The 18259-nt window shown below is 42.0% G+C and overlaps 1 protein-coding gene across 1 annotated transcript; it reads left to right on the top strand.

Moving 5' to 3' along the window:
* Window positions 1-203: 203 nt before the first annotated feature.
* Window positions 204-14027, top strand: LOC121875368 (centrosomal protein of 104 kDa-like). The gene is made up of 5 exons (XM_042379916.1): window positions 204-276; window positions 5265-5410; window positions 5549-5650; window positions 6468-6602; window positions 11968-14027. The coding sequence occupies exons 1-5, from the start codon at window positions 239-241 to the stop codon at window positions 12135-12137; spliced, it is 591 nt and encodes a 196-aa protein (XP_042235850.1). The 5' UTR covers window positions 204-238; the 3' UTR covers window positions 12138-14027.
* Window positions 14028-18259: the final 4232 nt, after the last annotated feature.

The following is an 18259-nucleotide window of genomic DNA, read 5'->3' as shown; positions in this document are numbered from 1 at the left end:
ACACATCCCTGCACACCGACCCTGCCCACCACACCTGGGTTTATATAACCCACGCGCCTCTCCACAGTTGCAACAGTAGCAGCAGTAGTGGGGGTGAAACACCGGGGCAGCAGTGTGGGCAGCAGGAGTGGCATGGGTTGTGGTGCCGTACCTCAGATCAGCATTACTCCTGACGAGGCACAAGTCCGGCGTGGGCTCTCTCTCAAGACTCAACGGCTCCAGACTTGACCTGAGCAGCATGGATGGTGACCTCTCGCCTAGTGACCCAGAGGACAAGTGAGTACCTGAAGGAGGGTTGGACAGTGAGTACCTGAAAAGGACAGAGGACAAGTGAGTACCTGAAGGGGACAGAGGACAATTGATTACCTGAAGGGTGAGGAAAGGGAAGGGAGTAAATGAGGTAGGTGAGGGAGAGGAAAATAGGATAAAGTAGAAGAATGGTGTATTAGAAGGGAGGGGGAGGAGGGCAGAGATAATGTAAAGGAGAGGGGGGTCAATAGAAGGGAGGGGCAGGAGTCAGTAGAAGGGGGAGGGCAGCAGGTCAATATTAGAAGGGGAGGGAGGCAGCAGAGGTGAGTATTAGAAGGGGAGGGGGCAGGAGTCAGTATTAGAAGGGAGGGCAGGGTCAGTATTAGAGAAGGGAGGGAGAGCAGGGTCAATATTAGAAGAGAGAGGGCAGGGTCAATATTAGAAGGGGAGGGCAGGTCCAGTATTAGAAGGGAGGGGCAGGTCAGTATTAGAAGGGAGGGCAGGGTCAGTATTAGAAAGGGGAGGGCAGGGTCAGTGTTAGAAGGGGAGGGCAGGGTCAGTATTAGAAGGGGAGGGCAGGGTTAGTATTAGAAGGAGGGGGCAGGGTCAGGTATAGAAGGAGGAGAGGGGAGCAGGGTCAATATTAGAAAGGGGGAGGGGCAGGGTCAGTATTAGAAGGGAGGGCAGGGTCAGTATTAGAAGGGGAGGGCAGGGTCAGTATTAGAAGAGGGGAGGGCCAGGGTAGTATTAGAAGGGAGGGGGGAGCAGGGTCAGTATTAGAAGGGGGAGGCAGGGTCAGTATTAGGGGAGGGGAGCAGGGTCAGTATTAGAGACAGGGTCAATATTAGAGGGAGGGGGTAGGGTCAGTATTAGAAGGAGGGGGCCAGGGTCTGTATTAGAAGGGAGGGCCAGGGTCAGTATTAGAAGGAGAGGGGGCCAGGGTCATTATTAGAAGGGGAGGGCCAGGGTCAGTATTAGAAGGGGAGGGGCAGGGTCAGTATTAGAAGGGAGGGTCAGGGTCAGTATTAGAAGGGAGGGGTGGCAGGTCAGTATTAGAAGGAGGGTCAGGGTCAGTATTAGAAGGAGGGCCAGGGTCAGTATTAGAAGGGGAGGGTGCGGGGTCAGTATTAGAAGGAGGGCCAGGATCAGTATTAGAAGGGAGGGGCAGGGTCATAGAGAGGGGCCAGGGTCAGTATTAGAAGGGAGGGGCAGGGTCAGTATTAGAGGGGAGGTCAGGGTCAGTATTAGAAGGGAGGGTGGCAGGGTCAGTATTAGAGGAGGGGCCAGGGTCAGTATTAGAAGGGAGGGTGGCAGGGGTCAGTATTAGAAGGGGAGGGGTCAGGGTCAGTATTAGAAGGGAGGGGTGGCAGGGTCAGTATTAGAAGGGAGGGCAGGGTCGGTATTAGAAGGAGGGGTCAGGGTCAGTATTAGAAGGAGGGCCAGGTCAGTATAGAAGGGAGGGGCCAGGGTCAGTATTAGAAGGGAGGGGCCAGGCTGCATTAGAAGGGGAGGGTGCAGGGCAGTATTAGAAGGAGGGGCCAGTCAGTATTAGAGGGGCCAGGCAGTATAGAAGGGAGGGGGCAGCCTGTAGAAGGGAGGCAGGTCAGTATTAGAAGGGGATCAGGTAGTGCAGTAGCATGTAGATGGTCAAATCGATTAAGGAGGAGCCAGGGGAGTCAGTATTAGAAGGAGGGGGGCCAGGCAGTATTAGAAGGGAGGGGGGTCAGTATTAGGAAGGAGGGGGGCAGGTCAGTATTAGAAGGAGGGGCCAGGTCATTATTAGAAGGAGGGGAGCAGGTCAATATAGAAGGAGGGGCCAGGGTCAGTATTAGAAGGAGGGGCCAGGGTCAATATTAGAAGGGAGGGGGCTAGGGTCAGTATTAGAAGGGGAGGGGCAGGGTCAGTATTAGAAGGAGGCCAGGGTTCAGTATTAAAAGGAGGGGAGGCAGACCACTAGTGGTAACGGGTTGTTTGGTTCACACTCAGGATGGGATGGAGAAAGAACTCACAATGTGCCTCTATACATGTTGTATTGATGCATGAGGCAGCTTTGAAGGAAGCATGGTTACAAGCGTGATGTAGAGAGAGCTGGTTGGTGAGGATGCTCAGAGGAGGACAGCTTGTGGGTCGCCATGCCTGCCGGGAGCGAGGTCAGCAAGGAGGAGGAGGTGTATGTAGCTAGAAGAAGAGAGCTGGTTGGTGAGGATGCTCAGAGGAGGACCAGCTTGTGGGTCGCCATGCTCTCGGAGGGAACGAGGACCCAGGGCAGGAGGAGGAGGAGGTGCTGGCTGGTTGGTGTAGGTAGAAAGAGATATCACCACGAGGTCAGGTCTTAAATAGCGGGGCTAGGCGTGGCTTAGTAGTTGACCTCCGTGATGTATGGCGGCGCTGGTTGACCCAGACCACGAGGCATACACTGGGGAATTCAGGGGTCATGCAGCGACAAACAGCATTTGTAGGAGAATTCCACATCACTATATTAGAAGGGGGGGTGCTGTTTCGATTATCATTCACCAAACACACCACGCTATACATTCAGTTCATTGTGGTATTATTAGGACACGTGAATTATGGCTGACAGGACTATAGATATACAATGTTAGCAAATTCGTGTTTTTAACTCATACTAACATGTCTGGTGGTAAATTGAAGCTTGACATTCTTTTTCTTTTTTACAGGAACAAGTCTTACAAACATTATAGTGTTTTATTTTCTTGTCGATTTTAGTTTTCTATGTAAATTTCACACACAATTACATTAATACATTTTATCTTATGTATAAGTGAATATAAGAGAGAAACAATATTTACGAATTTAATATACCTAAACCACAAACATAACTTACTACTGATCATTAATTGTATGTTTCACGTGTATGTATGGCACTACACATTTTCAGTTAATACAACTATTTTTAGTGTATTGTTAATAATAAAAACTAAACCAATATTTATACAGCTAATATTTATGTAGTTTGTTAAGTAAACCTTTCCAATGCTGGATAAAAAGATGTCTGCTATTGGGAGTGTCCGGTATTAAGAAGTCTGTTATTGAGAGGGTCTGCTATTGTGAAGTCTATCTACTATTGAGAGTGTTTGCTATTGAGAGTGTTTGCTATTGTGAAGTCTATCTACTATTGAGAGTGTTTGCTATTGAGAGTGTTTGCTATTGTGAAGTCTATCTACTATTGAGAGTGTTTGCTATTGAGAGTGTTTGCTATTGTGAAGTCTATCTACTATTGAGAGTGCTTGTTATTGAGAGTGTTTGCTATTGAGAGTGTTTGCTATTGAGAGTGCTTGTTATTGAGAGTGTTTGCTATTGAGAGTGCTTGTTATTGAGAGTGTTTGCTATTGAGAGGGTCTGCTATTGTGAAGTCTATCTACTATTGAGAGTGCTTGTTATTGAGAGTGTTTGCTATTGAGAGTGTTTGCTATTGTGAAGTCTATCTACTATTGAGAGTGTTTGCTATTGAGAGTGTTTGCTATTGTGAAGTCTATCTACTATTGAGAGTGCTTGTTATTGAGAGTGTTTGCTATTGAGAGTGTTTGCTATTGTGAAGTCTGTTAGTGAGTGTCTGCTATTACTTTTACTTTTATCCTCTTCGCCACTGATCAGCTCGCTAGCCGCTTGGGCGATCGGTCACGTCTCTGTCACGCACTGTTGGCAAATACTGGGCATGCACCAGCTCCTGAATGTACCTGAACCCGCTCCAGTGTTGGTCAAGTCTTGTCTTGAAAGAGCTCACACTCGGTGCCGTCACAACACTCTCTGGTAGATTGTTCCAAGAGTTCACAACTCTCACTCTGAAAAAGTTTGCCCTCACAGTTTTCTGGACTTGAGGCTTCTTCAATCTTGAGCTGTGACCCCTTGTGGGGCGAGCGTCCGCCAGCTCCAAGTAAGGACACTCAACTGAGTAGTGCCCCCTGAGATGCTTTTACACCTCAATTAGGTCGCCCCTTGCCCGTCTGTAGTATAAGCTAGGCAAGTTCAGGCGCTCCAATCTCTCAGGGTAGCTGAGGTGCCGAAGTGCAGGCACCAGTCTGGTGGCCCTCCTTTGAACATTTCCAACCAACTGACAGTCCCTAGCATATCTCGGGGACCAGATGGGGTGACAGTACTCCAGATGGGGAAGCACTTCACTCCTGAAGATCGTTACGAGGGACGGACCGTCTAGATATCTGAACTTCCTTCTCATAAGACCCAATAATTTATTTGCCTGATTTACCTTCTTCTCACAATGGCCCGAGAATTTCAGCTCATTGTCAACATACACACCTAGGTCCTTCTCACACACAGTCTCAACTAGTGCAGTTTCATCATCCCGTTGGGACATATGATACGCCTCCTTACCGTTGGTACGCCCCAGGTGCATCCTCTTACACTTCGTGACATTGAATCTCAGCAGCCATTTCTTCGACCATTCCTGGAGCCCACAGAGGTCCTTCTGCAGCTCTTCACAGTCCGTTTGGTTCTTAATTTTCCGAAATAACTTGCCATCATCGGCAAACAGTTGTATGGAGGAGTGTACAACGTCAGGCATGTCATTTATGAAACAAACAAACAACAGCGGGTCCAATACACTGCCCTGTGGTACCCCACTTGTTACAGGTACAGATGACGATTTCGTGCCATTAATCACCACACACTGCTTGCGGTCATGTAGAAAGTCTTCTATCCACGCTAGGACATTTCCCCGAATTCCGTACCCTTCCAGTTTGATTTTCAGCCTTTCGTGGGGTACACTGTCGAAAGCCTTGGCAAAATCTAGGTAAATATTGTCGATATTACCACTCCGTTCCAGAATATGGGTCCAAATATCCAATACCTTCAGCAATCGTGTTAAGCAAGAGCGCTATTGAGAGTGTCTGTTATTGAGTGTCTGTTATTGAGTGTCTGCTATTGTGAGTGTCTGTTATTGAGAGTGTCTGTTATTGTGTGTTATTGAGAGTGTCTGTTATTGAGAGTGTGTTATTGAGAGTGTTTGTTGTATTCATGACTATATCACCTACCCTCAGGACCTGTATCTTCTGTGGGGCATTTGACAAGACCTTTACAGACAGTGGGCTGGATTTGCACTACTGGAAGACTTGTCCCATGTTAACCAGATGCCATCACTGTCGTCAGGTGGTGGAAGTCGCCTCTCTCACACAACACCTCCTTGGTAAGTCGCCTTTCTCATTATCATTTCCTTAATACCTAATAATATTCTTGTGTACCCAGTCTTAATGTGATAAACCTTACCGCTGTGGCATCACTGTGAAATTTGTTTGAAAAGTTACGGTATTTTATCTTTTGGCAGGTGAGTGTGTTTCCTCTTCAGAGTATCGACGATGTGAGCGCTGCTCTGAAGCCATCCCAAAAAAGAATTTCCACAGCCACGCCTTAGCTAAAAGTTGCATACGTGAGTCTGTCGTGTGCAAATGGTTTAGTTTGTAACTTCATTAAATCCTTGCAGTTTTTAAACTTAAATGGGGAACACCAGTTGGTAAATACAAAATTTCCAGAACTTAAGAATGATTTCTGTGAGACCCCATTGTGTTTGGTGAACCCTCACCTTCACTGCTTTATTCCTTCTGAGTCACCTGCTGTCGATTATATACAGTACACTCACAGCTTCACCACTAACACAGATGTTGTGTAAAACTACTTCAACACTTAAACCTATCAAACCCTCCTGCTAAAATTTTCTCTGTCTTCTATAATTATGAGCTGACTTAAAGGCGTTTGTTGCTATGTCTCATCTTCCAGTCACATACTTAGCAAACTCTCCAGTTCTCCATCAAACTGCCCCTTGACCGTCACCTTTGTTGTAGTTAATGTAGCGCTCGCTGGTCTTGGCAGAAGTTATTGTCTATATAACCAAGTGTAGAGATTAACCCACATTGACCTGACCCTCCCCGACCTCGCACTTCAACACTTGTGTTTTAATGTTTAATCCATTCCAAAATGTTACTCTTTCTTGGCACTTTGGATTCTTCCCAACACCATCACTTGAAGACATCTTCCCTGACTTTTTTTTTTAATGTAAGATGATCAAAATAAGAATAAAATAATGTGTTATAATACATATCCAGTCCATTAATCTTTAAGTTTCATGTTGATGATAATGTTAAGTAAATAAATTTCCAGTTCCCAGTTAACCACACCAGCTAGCAGTTATTGCTCATTGTTATACATTATGTTTCTCAATTTTTAAAAGATTCATCTTTTCTCCACAGCCGCTAAACCAGAGCCCATCGCCAACCATTGTCCACTGTGCCACGAAAACATTGCACCGTGGGATGATGGATGGCGGGAGCACCTCATGCCTGGCCCCAACACTTGTCTTAACAACCCCAGGGCCTGGCAGCAAGGTGTGTTATGTTACTTCAATCACTGTTTCTGTCATGGTATTGTACTTTATCCTCTTCACCACTGATCGGCTCGTTAGCCGCTTGGGCGGTCGGTCACGTCTCTGTTACACACTGATGGCAAGTACTGGGCATGCACCAGCTCCTGAATATATCTGAACCTGCTCCAGTGTTGGTCAAGTCTGGTCTTGAAAGAACTCGCACTCGGTGCCGTCACAACACTCTGGCAGGTTGTTCCAAGAGTTCACAATTCTCGCTCCGAAAAAGTTTACCCTCACAGTTTTCTGGACTTGTGGCTTCTTCAACCTTGAGCTGTGACCCCATGTGGGGCGAGCATCCGCCAGCTCTAGGTATGGACACTTGGCTGAGTAATGCCCTTTGAGATGTTTATACACCTCAATTAGGTCCCCTCTTGCCTGTCTGTAGTACAAGCTAGGCAATTTCAGGTGCTCTAATCTCTCAGGGTAGCTGAGGTGCCAAAGCACAGGCATCAGTCTGGTGGCTTTCCTTTGGACATTTTCAATCAACTGACAGTCCCTAGCATATCTGGGGGACCAGACAGGGTGACACTACTCCAGGCGAGGAAGCACTTCACTCTTGAAGGTAGTTACGAGGGACGGACTGTCTAGATATATTTAAGACTACTGTATATTAACACTATCTATTTAACTCTATACAGTACTGTACAGTATTAATACTACTTGTACCTTGTGTTTTGGCAGATGAGGTTATACTGCCTGACTGGGGTCACTAATTTTAAGGGGGAATTCTTAACTCTAATCTTAATTTCTAAGGGTCGCTGCCACCAGACCCCCTCTGGACAGTATGCAACTCGATGGTAGCGGGCAGAGTGGACTAGGCATTGGGTTAGGTTTTTCATTGACCAGATCGATAAGGGGAAAGAAGGGTGAAACCACAACATGTCTTAGTTCTTTCAATTATTCTTTCTACTTACTTCAGTTCATTTTGGTAGCATGTCGGTGGTCTAGGTACATGGGTAGTGTAATTCTGATATCAGGGTCACTTGGATGGAAATAAAGGTAACTACTGTGGGAGAAATGAATACTCCTAAAATACTCAAAGAACAAGTTTATTAATATAAAATCAAAGTACCAGGCTCAACTCCTGGGCTTATTGCAGACTCCGTATTTCTTATTTACTTATTTTATTATTTACTCAACAGCAATTACTCAGATATTACACTCTTACCGTGCACACTCTTACTGGTGTCACATTACATTACATAGCAGGACCAGTTCCTTGTCCTTACTCACAATACACTAATACTGATACAAACACCGACATGGGTCCACTACCCAACATGGGGTAATTATTAACAAACACATACGACCACACTGTGGACTATAACTCCAAGGCCTGTCCCAGGGTATAGCACTGGCGCCTCTAACAATTGCTGTTGTGGTCGGTTACACTCCGACATGAGGCAGGTCTGGGGCCCTCGGCCCACGAGGTAGAGAAGAGCCGATTAATCATGTCGAATCAGCGCCATCACTCCTATATTGACCACTGCTGGGTATCCACCGGCTCCGAGCGACCGGTGGGTTTCAATTAAGCCCACCGTCGATCTGGGAACGAAGGTGAAAGGTGATACGGGAGGTCTTTTGGGGAAGCATGGTGGGTCACAAACAAATCTTTAGTCTCGCCACGTCAGATATGTACGTTATATTACTTCTTACACTGGGTGAATGACAATTCCACTGTTAAAGCATGAACACTGATGAACACTGATATTCACTACAATAGACTGAATCAAACTGAATGGTTATAAACACAGAACATACCTGGGAACAAAGGTGAAAGGTGACACGGGAGGTCTACTCCTCCCGCCTCCCACTGGTTTATTTACCCCTGAGTTGCCAGCGATCGCTACTCACGCAATGACAGAAATTACAAACAATCTAACTGTTACTCATTCGAGGATGACCCTCAGTTGACAAAGGTCTGGCGAATTACTAAAGGTGATTTACACAGACTAATTCAAGGTTGCGTTTGCCTGTAGAGAGTGGAATAAACGTAGTGACAACTGTGTTCAAGGGGGGACTTACTGGGAGTGATCCTGAGGGTAAAATACATGGGAAAAACACGTCTCTCCTGAGATTCTACAAGCGCAGTGGATTTGAATGTTATGTAGTGTAATATGAATTAAAATGGGTTTTTAGGAATGACAATGATGTGCGCAGTACAAGGTCATTAGGTAGATTTTGTTAAAATTAAATGCAAATGTTCTCTTTAAATGCTGATGATGGATCTGGGTTCATAATTGAATTTTTTAGTACAGTCAACCCTCACTTTACGCGGTCCCACATTCCGCGTTTCCACGTTTACGCGGTGCCCTGCCGGAACCCAGGATGCTCACATTCCGCAGTGCGTGTACCCCTTTACGCGGAGAGCGGCTGGCGAGCCACACCATTTTTGGATCCAAACCTCCCGCCATCCGCCATGTTGTGTAAGCGGCGCGAGCATGGTGTGCACAAGGTAGCCCAGTCATCAAAACATTACCAGTTCTTCACCCGCCACCCACCACAGCCGGCCCAAGTCAGTGATAGTGATAATTATAGTGAGGATATGGACTTATATGGACTTTGAGGGGTTTGACAAAGAGGCCCTGCAAGCCTCTGTGGTGGATAGTGATACAATTGATACAAGTGATACAGGTGAGGGTCAATAATCTGCCCTCTGCCTCGGAACCAACCGCCCATCCCCGTGTGCCCAGCCATCTTTTCTACTAATGTAAGTGTTAAAAACCTAATATTATTGATATTTCTCTTAATTATTTATTGTGTGTGCATACCATCATAAAGTTAAAATAATATTTTTACTACAACATAGTTGTGTGTCGTCAAAAAGTGGAGTTTGGGGGTCGGCCCGGTCTCTATTTCAATTAATCCCATATGTTATGTTGTTCACTTTACGCGTTTCTCACTTTCCGCGGTACCCTGTGGGTTATATTAACCGCGTAAAGTGAGACCCAACTGTAATTAGTGTTAATTAATGACCCTTGCAATTAAAAAACCTTCAGAATAATTAAAATGTTAATTAATGTGCCAGTAAGTTTTAAATCCCCCTTCTACAGTATATATTGTCTAAGAATCTAGACTATCTTTACTTTACTTTTTTATCCTCTTCGCCACTGATCGGCTTGTTAGCCGCTTGGGCGATCGGTCACGACTCTTTTCCTTTATATTCTTCACCAAAAGGTCGGCTCGCTAGCCGCCCGGGCGATCGGTCACGTCTCTGTCACGCACTGTTGGCAAATACTGGGCATGCACCGGCTCCTGAATGTACCTGAACCCGCTCCAGTGTTGGTCAAGTCTTCTCTTGAAAGAGCTCACACTCGGTGCCGTCACAACACTTTCTGGTAGATTGTTCCAAGAGTTTACAACCCTCACCGAAAAAGTTTGCCCTCACGGTTTTCCGGACTTGCGGCTTCTTCAATCTTGAGCTGTGACCCCTTGTGGGGCGAGCGTCCGCCAGCTCCAAGTAAGGACACTCAACTGAGTAGTGCCCCCTGAGATGCTTATAAACCTCAACTAGGTCCCCCCTTGCCCGTCTGTAGTATAAGCTAGGCAAGTTCAGGCGCTCCAATCTCGCAGGGTAGCTGAGATGCCGAAGTGCAGGCACCAGCTTGGTGGCCCTCCTTTGAACATTTTCAACCAACTGACAGTCCCTAGCATATCTCGGGGACCAGATGGGGTGACAGTACAATTTAAGCTCGTTAGTTTTCACCCTCCAGAAAAGAGCCATAAGTCACCACTAAAACTACTGCCCTAATATTGTACAGTACTACAGTATATCTGTATCTATTTAAAACTACAGTACATTAATAATATTTACAGTATTCAGAAATTTGTCATACAGGTTTACAATTGGATAAACATGTATATAAACTATGCAGATATACAGTGCAGCATGAATGTAGACAATGAAGGTACACAGTGCAGCATGAATGTAGACAATGAAGGTATACAGTGCAGCATGAATGTAGACAATGAAGGTATACAGTGCAGCATGAATGTAGACAATGAAGGTATACAGTGCAGCTTGACTGTAGACAATGAAGGTTTACAGTGCAGCATGAATGTAGACAATGAAGGTATACAGTGCAGCATGACTGTAGACAATGAAGGTATACAGTGCAGCATGAATGTAGACAATGAAGGTATACAGTGCAGCATGACAATGAAGGTTTACAGTGCAGCATGACTGTAGACAATGAAGGTATACAGTGCAGCATGACTGTAGACAATGAAGGTATACAGTGCAGCATGAATGTAGACAATGAAGGTATACAGTGCAGCATGACTTGACAATGAAGGTTTACAGTGCAGCATGACTGTAGACAATGAAGGTATACAGTGCAGCATGACTGTAGACAATGAAGGTATACAGTGCAGCATGAATGTAGACAATGAAGGGATACAGTGCAGCATGAATGTAGACAATGAAGGTATACAGTGCAGCATGAATGTAGACAATGAAGGTATACAGTGCTGCATGAATGTAGACAATGTAGGTACATGGTGCAGGTAGGTCGTGGGAGTACAGATATACAGTTTCCTGTGCCGAGACAGTACAGGTAAACTACAGTGGTAAACAATAAGGCAACTTGACCAAGGATAGTCTGCAAAGTTGTCAGCTTCTTATTTTTGGGAGGATCCTTTACTTAGGCTTACTCTTGGTCTCTGATCAGTAACGTCTACAGGAGTGAAAGTTTATGATTTATTTATTTATTTATTTATTTATTTTATTTTATTTTTTTTTTTAAATTGAACAAGCAGTACATTGCTCTTGGACTATCCAAAGCTGGTAGATCACTTCAGCAGTACACTATAACATTATGTGGTTTAATGTATATAGAAGCTCACTCTCTTCTCCTGCAGTAGCTTCAACTGTTATGTATGATTTAGTTGTTGCTTTGAATTTTTGATACTTTAACTATTTTTGATGGGGTCTGGTAACTTGTTTCAGTCTGTTATATCTGTAAAGAAGAAAGTGTTTTTTGGTTGACTGCAGATCCCAGGTCCATAAAATATGTTCACTCCCTCTAGTGCCCTGCTGGTTCATATCCCTAATCCTTACAAGGTTTGTTATTAGATACTTTGGCCATAGTCCACTGAAAATCCTGTAGCATGATTCAGCCTCAGCTGCTTCACTCTATCCATCTTACTTTACCTGTTCAATGATTGAAGAACTTCATGACCAACATGATCTCTTACTTTTATGTCAAGGATAAACCTCACCGCCTTGTTTTGAACAATTTGGTGCTTGGATTACAGCTTCAGTGTTAGGGCAGAGTATATTTACAGTATATTAAATTTATCTTACCATGCATATTTTATCTTCTCAGCTACAAAGAAAACTTTGTCAAGTGAGAGGAGCTCTTCTGTATCACCAGCAACAGCTGGGAGCAACGCTAGTGCTGCAGGAAGTTCTGCTGCAGGTGTCTTAGCAAAAACCAGAATACCAGGAACAGGCACACCAGGAACACCACGGAAAACTTTTACCAGACGAAGGTAGATGAGGACAGATACCTGAGAGTACAGTACATTGGTGGGAGGTGGTGGTGGGGCAGTGAACCAGCTGGGGTGTAGGAGCAGAATAGGGTTGAGAAAATAATATTAAAATGTGTTTTTCAGTGTTGAAGATTTAAATGTGTTAAATATGCCCAAGTTATTTTTTATACAAATTATTTCTCACAAAAAAGAGAAGTGTTAAATTCCAATGGAATTGAAGGTCATTATTTAATTTAAAATCATTAATTTCTTTACTGCATTTCCCAGAATACACAAGTACTCCACATTGGATTATAATTTGTCATCAAAGAAAGGCAGTGAGCACCTTACCATATCTCACTAGTCATGCTACACACTTCACACTCATTCTAACAGAATCCATCCAACCAACTTCATCAAAGGCTTCCTGTTGTGTGGGTGACAGTGACTCAGCTATAACACTAATACAAGGTCATTGTTCTTGCCTTCAATGGTTTGTTCTGTTAGTTTCTTACAAAATTACCTGAGATTCTCTTTCAAACTAGCATGGCTGGATGACCATATGGACGGCTCACAGTAACATGAGCCAAGAGCCTTGTAGGCCTCAATAATAAATATCTATGCAGTAAATTCTGAAATATATTTAAATATTATATGATGCCTGGTTAATGCATTAGCCTTTTAGACATTTTATACAAAATATAAAATAAAGAAATGTGAAACAAAATTTGACAATTTTGAGAAAGTTCATAACTTTTATAAATGAAACCTTGCATGACTTGTTGGTGCCACTATTGACATGTTTGTATGTGAATGTCAGCACAGGAACCCTTGTACACTGTAGTCCAGTACAGTATTACAGGAACCCTTGTACTGTACACTGTAGTCCAGTATTACAGGAACCCTTGTACTGTACACTGTAGTCCAGTCCAGTATTGCAGGAACCCTTGTACACTATAGTCCAGTATTCCAGGATCCCTCATACACTGTAGTCCACATGTTGGTATTACAGAAACAAACTTTTTTTTAAACTAATTTCATTGTAATGATTGGTTGCATGTGGTCCATTTTGCTATCAAGCATCAAAGAAAAATTCAGCCACTGTTGTTAATGACAATTGTTCTTGACTCATACCATTTATCAAGACAATTTGATCACTGGTTATGTCATTAAAATGATTTAGTACAGTATAGTTTTGTTAGCTGTGTTATCAGTGTAGGTACTATGGCGTGTGTGTATGTACAGCCTATGCCAAATCTCACTCCAGGTTGTGAACTTTTGCTTGTTATGAGTGTGTGTATGTTGCCTTCTGCTGGTGCTGTGGGGTTAAAATACATTGACAGATCACACTATAACAAGACTGACTTTTTTTTGTGGTTTTGTTATTTAAAATCTCACCTTATTTACGATATATTTATTTTTATGAGGCTTACATCAAGTTGTTCTCTCTCTCTCGTGTATAGTTTATTGATGTCATTCTGGTGAAGACTCAGAGAGAGTTTCATTTCTCCTGTTAAATCTGTTATTTTTCCTCATTCATAAAGGTTTCTTGTTAGTATATCTCCTCAGTACATCCAGTAAATATTTCTCAGCTCTTAGTTTTGGTAATATTATTACAATACATGTTATACATGTTTACAGTTGAATAGGCATATACATAAACTAGTATGCAGGTACAGTATACAGTTCAGTATATGTATGGGTATACAGTGCTGGTAGGTCGTGGGAGTGCAGTATAGTTTCCTGTGCCGAGACCCTGCAGGTAAACTACAATGGTAAACTTGACCAAGGATAGTCAACAAAGCTGTCAGCTGCTTATTTCCAGGAGGATGATGCAGTACAGTATTCTGTTTGGAATTCACTTTATATTATCTGTATGGAGAACTAATACTGTATTATAAAAATCTTCCCTTTCTCTTCAGGTTCACTATTATACCCACAAAACAGAGTCAATCATTTTCTAAATATGTACACTCAAGCTGGTTCCATCCATCTTATTAGTGGAGACAGTCAGTTATCCCCGTGTGTACAGGCTCCCTCTGAGCTGAATAAAGTCATTCAGTATGAGACAAATGAAATATTAGGAGTACATGTATAGATTATATTGTAATGAACGTGACAGACAAGGATGGCCAGTTGTCAGCCCTTACACTTCCCGCTGGGTTTGAGTAGACAGAAATCCATGAATTTGAATCCCAGTAATTGGTGTTCAAGTAAAATTAGAATAAAATTTGATAATTATCTTTCATCTCTTTTGTTTTTGGTAAAGGTTTTAGGAATTTAACTCTTGTCTTGTTAATGTAGGCAGCTTTACCTACAGTGTGGCAATAGTTGTTCAGGGCTGAATATCTTACTGAACTGTTTCTCACATTATTTTCCACACTTGTTGTTTCAATCTCTGAATCTCTCCTCAGTACGTCAAGCCAGAATCTTTGCTCTTGCTTTTTGTTGACTTAATCCCTTGAGAATTATGATTTAACCCTTTGAGGACAATAGTTTAACCCTTTGTGGATGATGTTTTAACCCTTTGAGGACAATAGTTTAACCCTTTGTGGATGATGTTTTAACCCTTTGAGGACAATAGTTTAACCCTTTGTGGATGATGTTTTAACCCTTTGAGGACAATAGTTTAACCCTTTGTGGATGATGTTTTAACCCTTTGAGGACAATAGTTTAACCCTTTGAGGACAATAGTTTAACCCTTTGAGGACAATAGTTTAACCCTTTGTGGATGATGTTTTAACCCTTTGAGGACAATAGTTTAACCCATTGTGGATGATGTTTTAACCCTTTGAGGACAATAGTTTAACCCTTTGTAGATGATGTTTTAACCCTTTGAGGACAATAGTTTAACCCTTTGTGGATGATGTTTTAACCCTTTGAGGACAATAGTTTAACCCTTTAGTTTAACCCTTTGGGGATGATGTTTTAACCCTTTGAGGACAATAGTTTAACCCTCTGTGGATGATGTTTTAACCCTTTGAGGACAATAGTTTAACCCTTTGGGGATGATGTTTTAACCCTTTGAGGACAATAGTTTAACCCTTTGTGGATGATGTTTTAACCCTTTGAGGACAATAAGTTCAACCTCCAGGACTTAAGATGAAACTGATGCTTGATATGAAGAAACAGATTAACTTGATTTTAGGGTGAACAAGATATACTTCTCAACAGGTGTGTAGTGCTGGTACAGACAGGTTGAGTAAACAGGCTTAACACACAAAATAACTGATGCTATTTGTATTTATAATTTGATATGGAAGATTTTTCTTTAAATATGTCTTGATTGATTATTGGCTTATGAACAGAATTATATTATATTAAAGTCAAATAGGTAAAATGTTGCTTTCAGTAATAGAAGTTAATTAAAGAGAGATAATAGGTACTACAGTGTGTGAAAGGTCTTGGTGCAGTTGTTGTTATATCAAGAGAAGAAGAAGCTGACGTGTTGATTCAATAATGACTTAATATTTCAGTAACAGTGTCCTTGTGTTTTATATTTCTGACAGAGAGAGAGAGAGAGAGAGGAGACACAGAGAGAAAGAAGGAATGAGACTGAGACAAAGAGAGAGAGAGAGAGAGAGAGGAGACACAGAGAGAAAGAAGGAATGAGACTGAGACAAAGAGAGAGAGAGAGTTGTATAAAAGTAATATTGATGCTGGTATGGAAATGAAACTAACCCTCATAAAACAATAACTTTAAAACAATAAAGTGATCATACAGTCGTCCTACACTTGTAATTCATTGGTTCCATAACTTGGCCTTTAGTGTCATTTTAGTAAGTTTTGTGTAAGAATTTATTTTTTAAAGGTTCATATCATCAGCTATATAATGGAAGTCAATGGGAAAATATGCATCAACTTAAGATCGGTCCAGGAACATATATACTGCAATCCTTTCATAAATTTGGGTCTGTTTGTCATTGACGATTTTTACGAAAAACACAATCCAAACACAGGGAAACCTCCATATAACAGACCTCTCTCCATATATTCCATTAAATGGGGGTTTTCACATCCAAAGGATCCTCGGTATAGTGGACTTTCATCTTTGTATAGCTCATTAGATGGAGGTTTCACATCTAACAGACCCTCAATATTACTCACTTTATTCTCCATTATAGTGCATTAAATAGAGACCTTACTGTGGTACAAGAACATATGATGCACCCTCTCCTACTGTATTTATCGCTACAGTATTACATTAATTTAACATTAGAAGAACAATACCGAGTCCCTGATTTTAATGACACAAACATATGGACAAAATCTTCACATTTTAACTCCAGCAACATCCAGCATAAGGTCTACCGACTACACTCTTCCTCTACCAAGGGATTTTCGTTGTACTTTGATAATCTTGTAGTGAGTAGATCAATTATTTGTTGGTTTATCCCATTATTAAGGCAAGATTGATTATTTCAGAGATGAAGGTAGAAGTTATTGGATGTTTCCTCCTCCCCATATACCTTCTGTAGCTGCAGTGGAAGAAAACTTATAGTTAGAGTTTAGATGAAGGTAATGCAATGTATACATTTTTGATAACTACCAGACCTTTTTTCACTAACTCTCGTACTCACATTACTGTACTCAGGTGTAATTCTTCCTCTTTGTTTACACTTGTGATGTACTCGGTGAAAACCTTATTGAACACTGAGGAGGTAATCCACCGCCCAGTGTTTGAGGTTTTCTCCATGTGTCCTTCAGCCTGCTTGCCTGCCCACCCACCCACACAAGGTTACAAAAGTTGTCGCAAGGAAGACACAGACTTGGTTTTATATGTGAGTGAGTACGTATGTTAGTATAGTATCTTGTAGGTACGACCCCTTAACATAGATCCATCCCTCTGACAACTGCGTGAAGTATATAATATGTTAAAACAAGTGTAGCATTTCCCTTCTATTGCATGACCATCTCTCCATAAAGTGGTTTGGTTTTTAATATGCTGGAAACATATTTAGACTTGACTTATTTACCATAACCCAATAATTTCATGTCATTCATACATATGCCAATGTTACACCTCAGCTGCTGGCAAGACAAAGCATCAAGACATGGCGAAGTGACTAAGAATCATTTAGATATATTTAAAACATAGGTATGTGAATATTATGAGTCTTGAGAAGAACTGGTTTATTAATAACTTCAAGGGAACACTGAGTAGAATCACTGGTCATGTTCTGGCTGGGTTGTCTTTATGTAGTGTGAGATGTCCAGTAGTTAGATACATTCTGAGTCACTGAACTTGTCTACCATATGGCTGTGAACAATTTATTCTGCTCCACAGTTTTATGGAAGTTTTTCAGTGACAAAATCATCATGTAAGAAAGTACTGTATCTGCTTTGTCTCTTGGTTCTAACATGGCCACCAAACACTGTCATCCTTACAAATACTTTACTATATTTACCTCTGAGAAGTTTTCCATCAAGTTACTCTCCCTGCAGTGTAGAGGACAGTTAGGAATGCAAACAAATATTATCACTTGTATTACAGTTTTGACTTACTAACACGAGTGTCCAGGCAGTGTTGACCTGTTCTCAGATGACCACAACTTCCTCAGTCATTATTTACACAGGATCTGGTTGTGATAAACTTTTTTTTAATGCAACAGATGGTCGAGCTGTCTGGAGATTCAATAATGAAGTATTTATGAAGTTTCCTCTGAACACCTGTCAGTTTTTTGTACACTCTAAGCCACACCTCTTCTTACATACAGTGGCTCCAGATATACAGTAGTTGTGTAGTCTTTAATAACAGTAATTAATGCTCTCTTAATATTTTCATTGAGCAGCCCTGTACAGTAGACAGGGTGTAGCTAATGTCAGGATCCATGGGAATTAATATATATTTTTGTATTTATTTCCTTTAGTATACAGTACCTATACTATTATAGTACATATAATCAAAGTGAGAAACATTTACTTCAGTTATTTACATCTTTTAACTTTTTTTAATACAGTATACAGTAATTGAATACTTCTTGACCCCTTCAGTTCTTTTTTAGTAACACACACACACACACACACACACACACACTGTGCTCAGAGAAAGTTAATACAAGACAATACACGTGAATCCTCTCTCCTAGACAACTGCACATCACACATGAATGCAACTGACAACATGAGTAAAAAATTTAGAATATA

Source organism: Homarus americanus, unplaced genomic scaffold (genome assembly GCF_018991925.1).
Source record: "Homarus americanus isolate GMGI-L3 unplaced genomic scaffold, GMGI_Hamer_2.0 scaffold56241, whole genome shotgun sequence".
NCBI lineage: Eukaryota > Metazoa > Arthropoda > Malacostraca > Decapoda > Nephropidae > Homarus > Homarus americanus.
Note: the sequence above shows the minus strand (reverse complement) of the source record. Positions and strands in the feature narration are given on the sequence as shown.

What these genes read in the sequence shown, in the direction of transcription:
- LOC121875368 (XM_042379916.1), top strand. Translation starts at nt 239, where the DNA reads ATGGATGGTGACCTCTCGCCTAGTGACCCAGAGGACAA. An exon ending in CCTAGTGACCCAGAGGACAA is followed by an intron (nt 277 to 5,264) that starts GTGAGTACCTGA and finishes ACCTACCCTCAG; the next exon opens with GACCTGTATCTTCTGTGGGG. An exon ending in CTTAGCTAAAAGTTGCATAC is followed by an intron (nt 5,651 to 6,467) that starts GTGAGTCTGTCG and finishes TTTTCTCCACAG; the next exon opens with CCGCTAAACCAGAGCCCATC.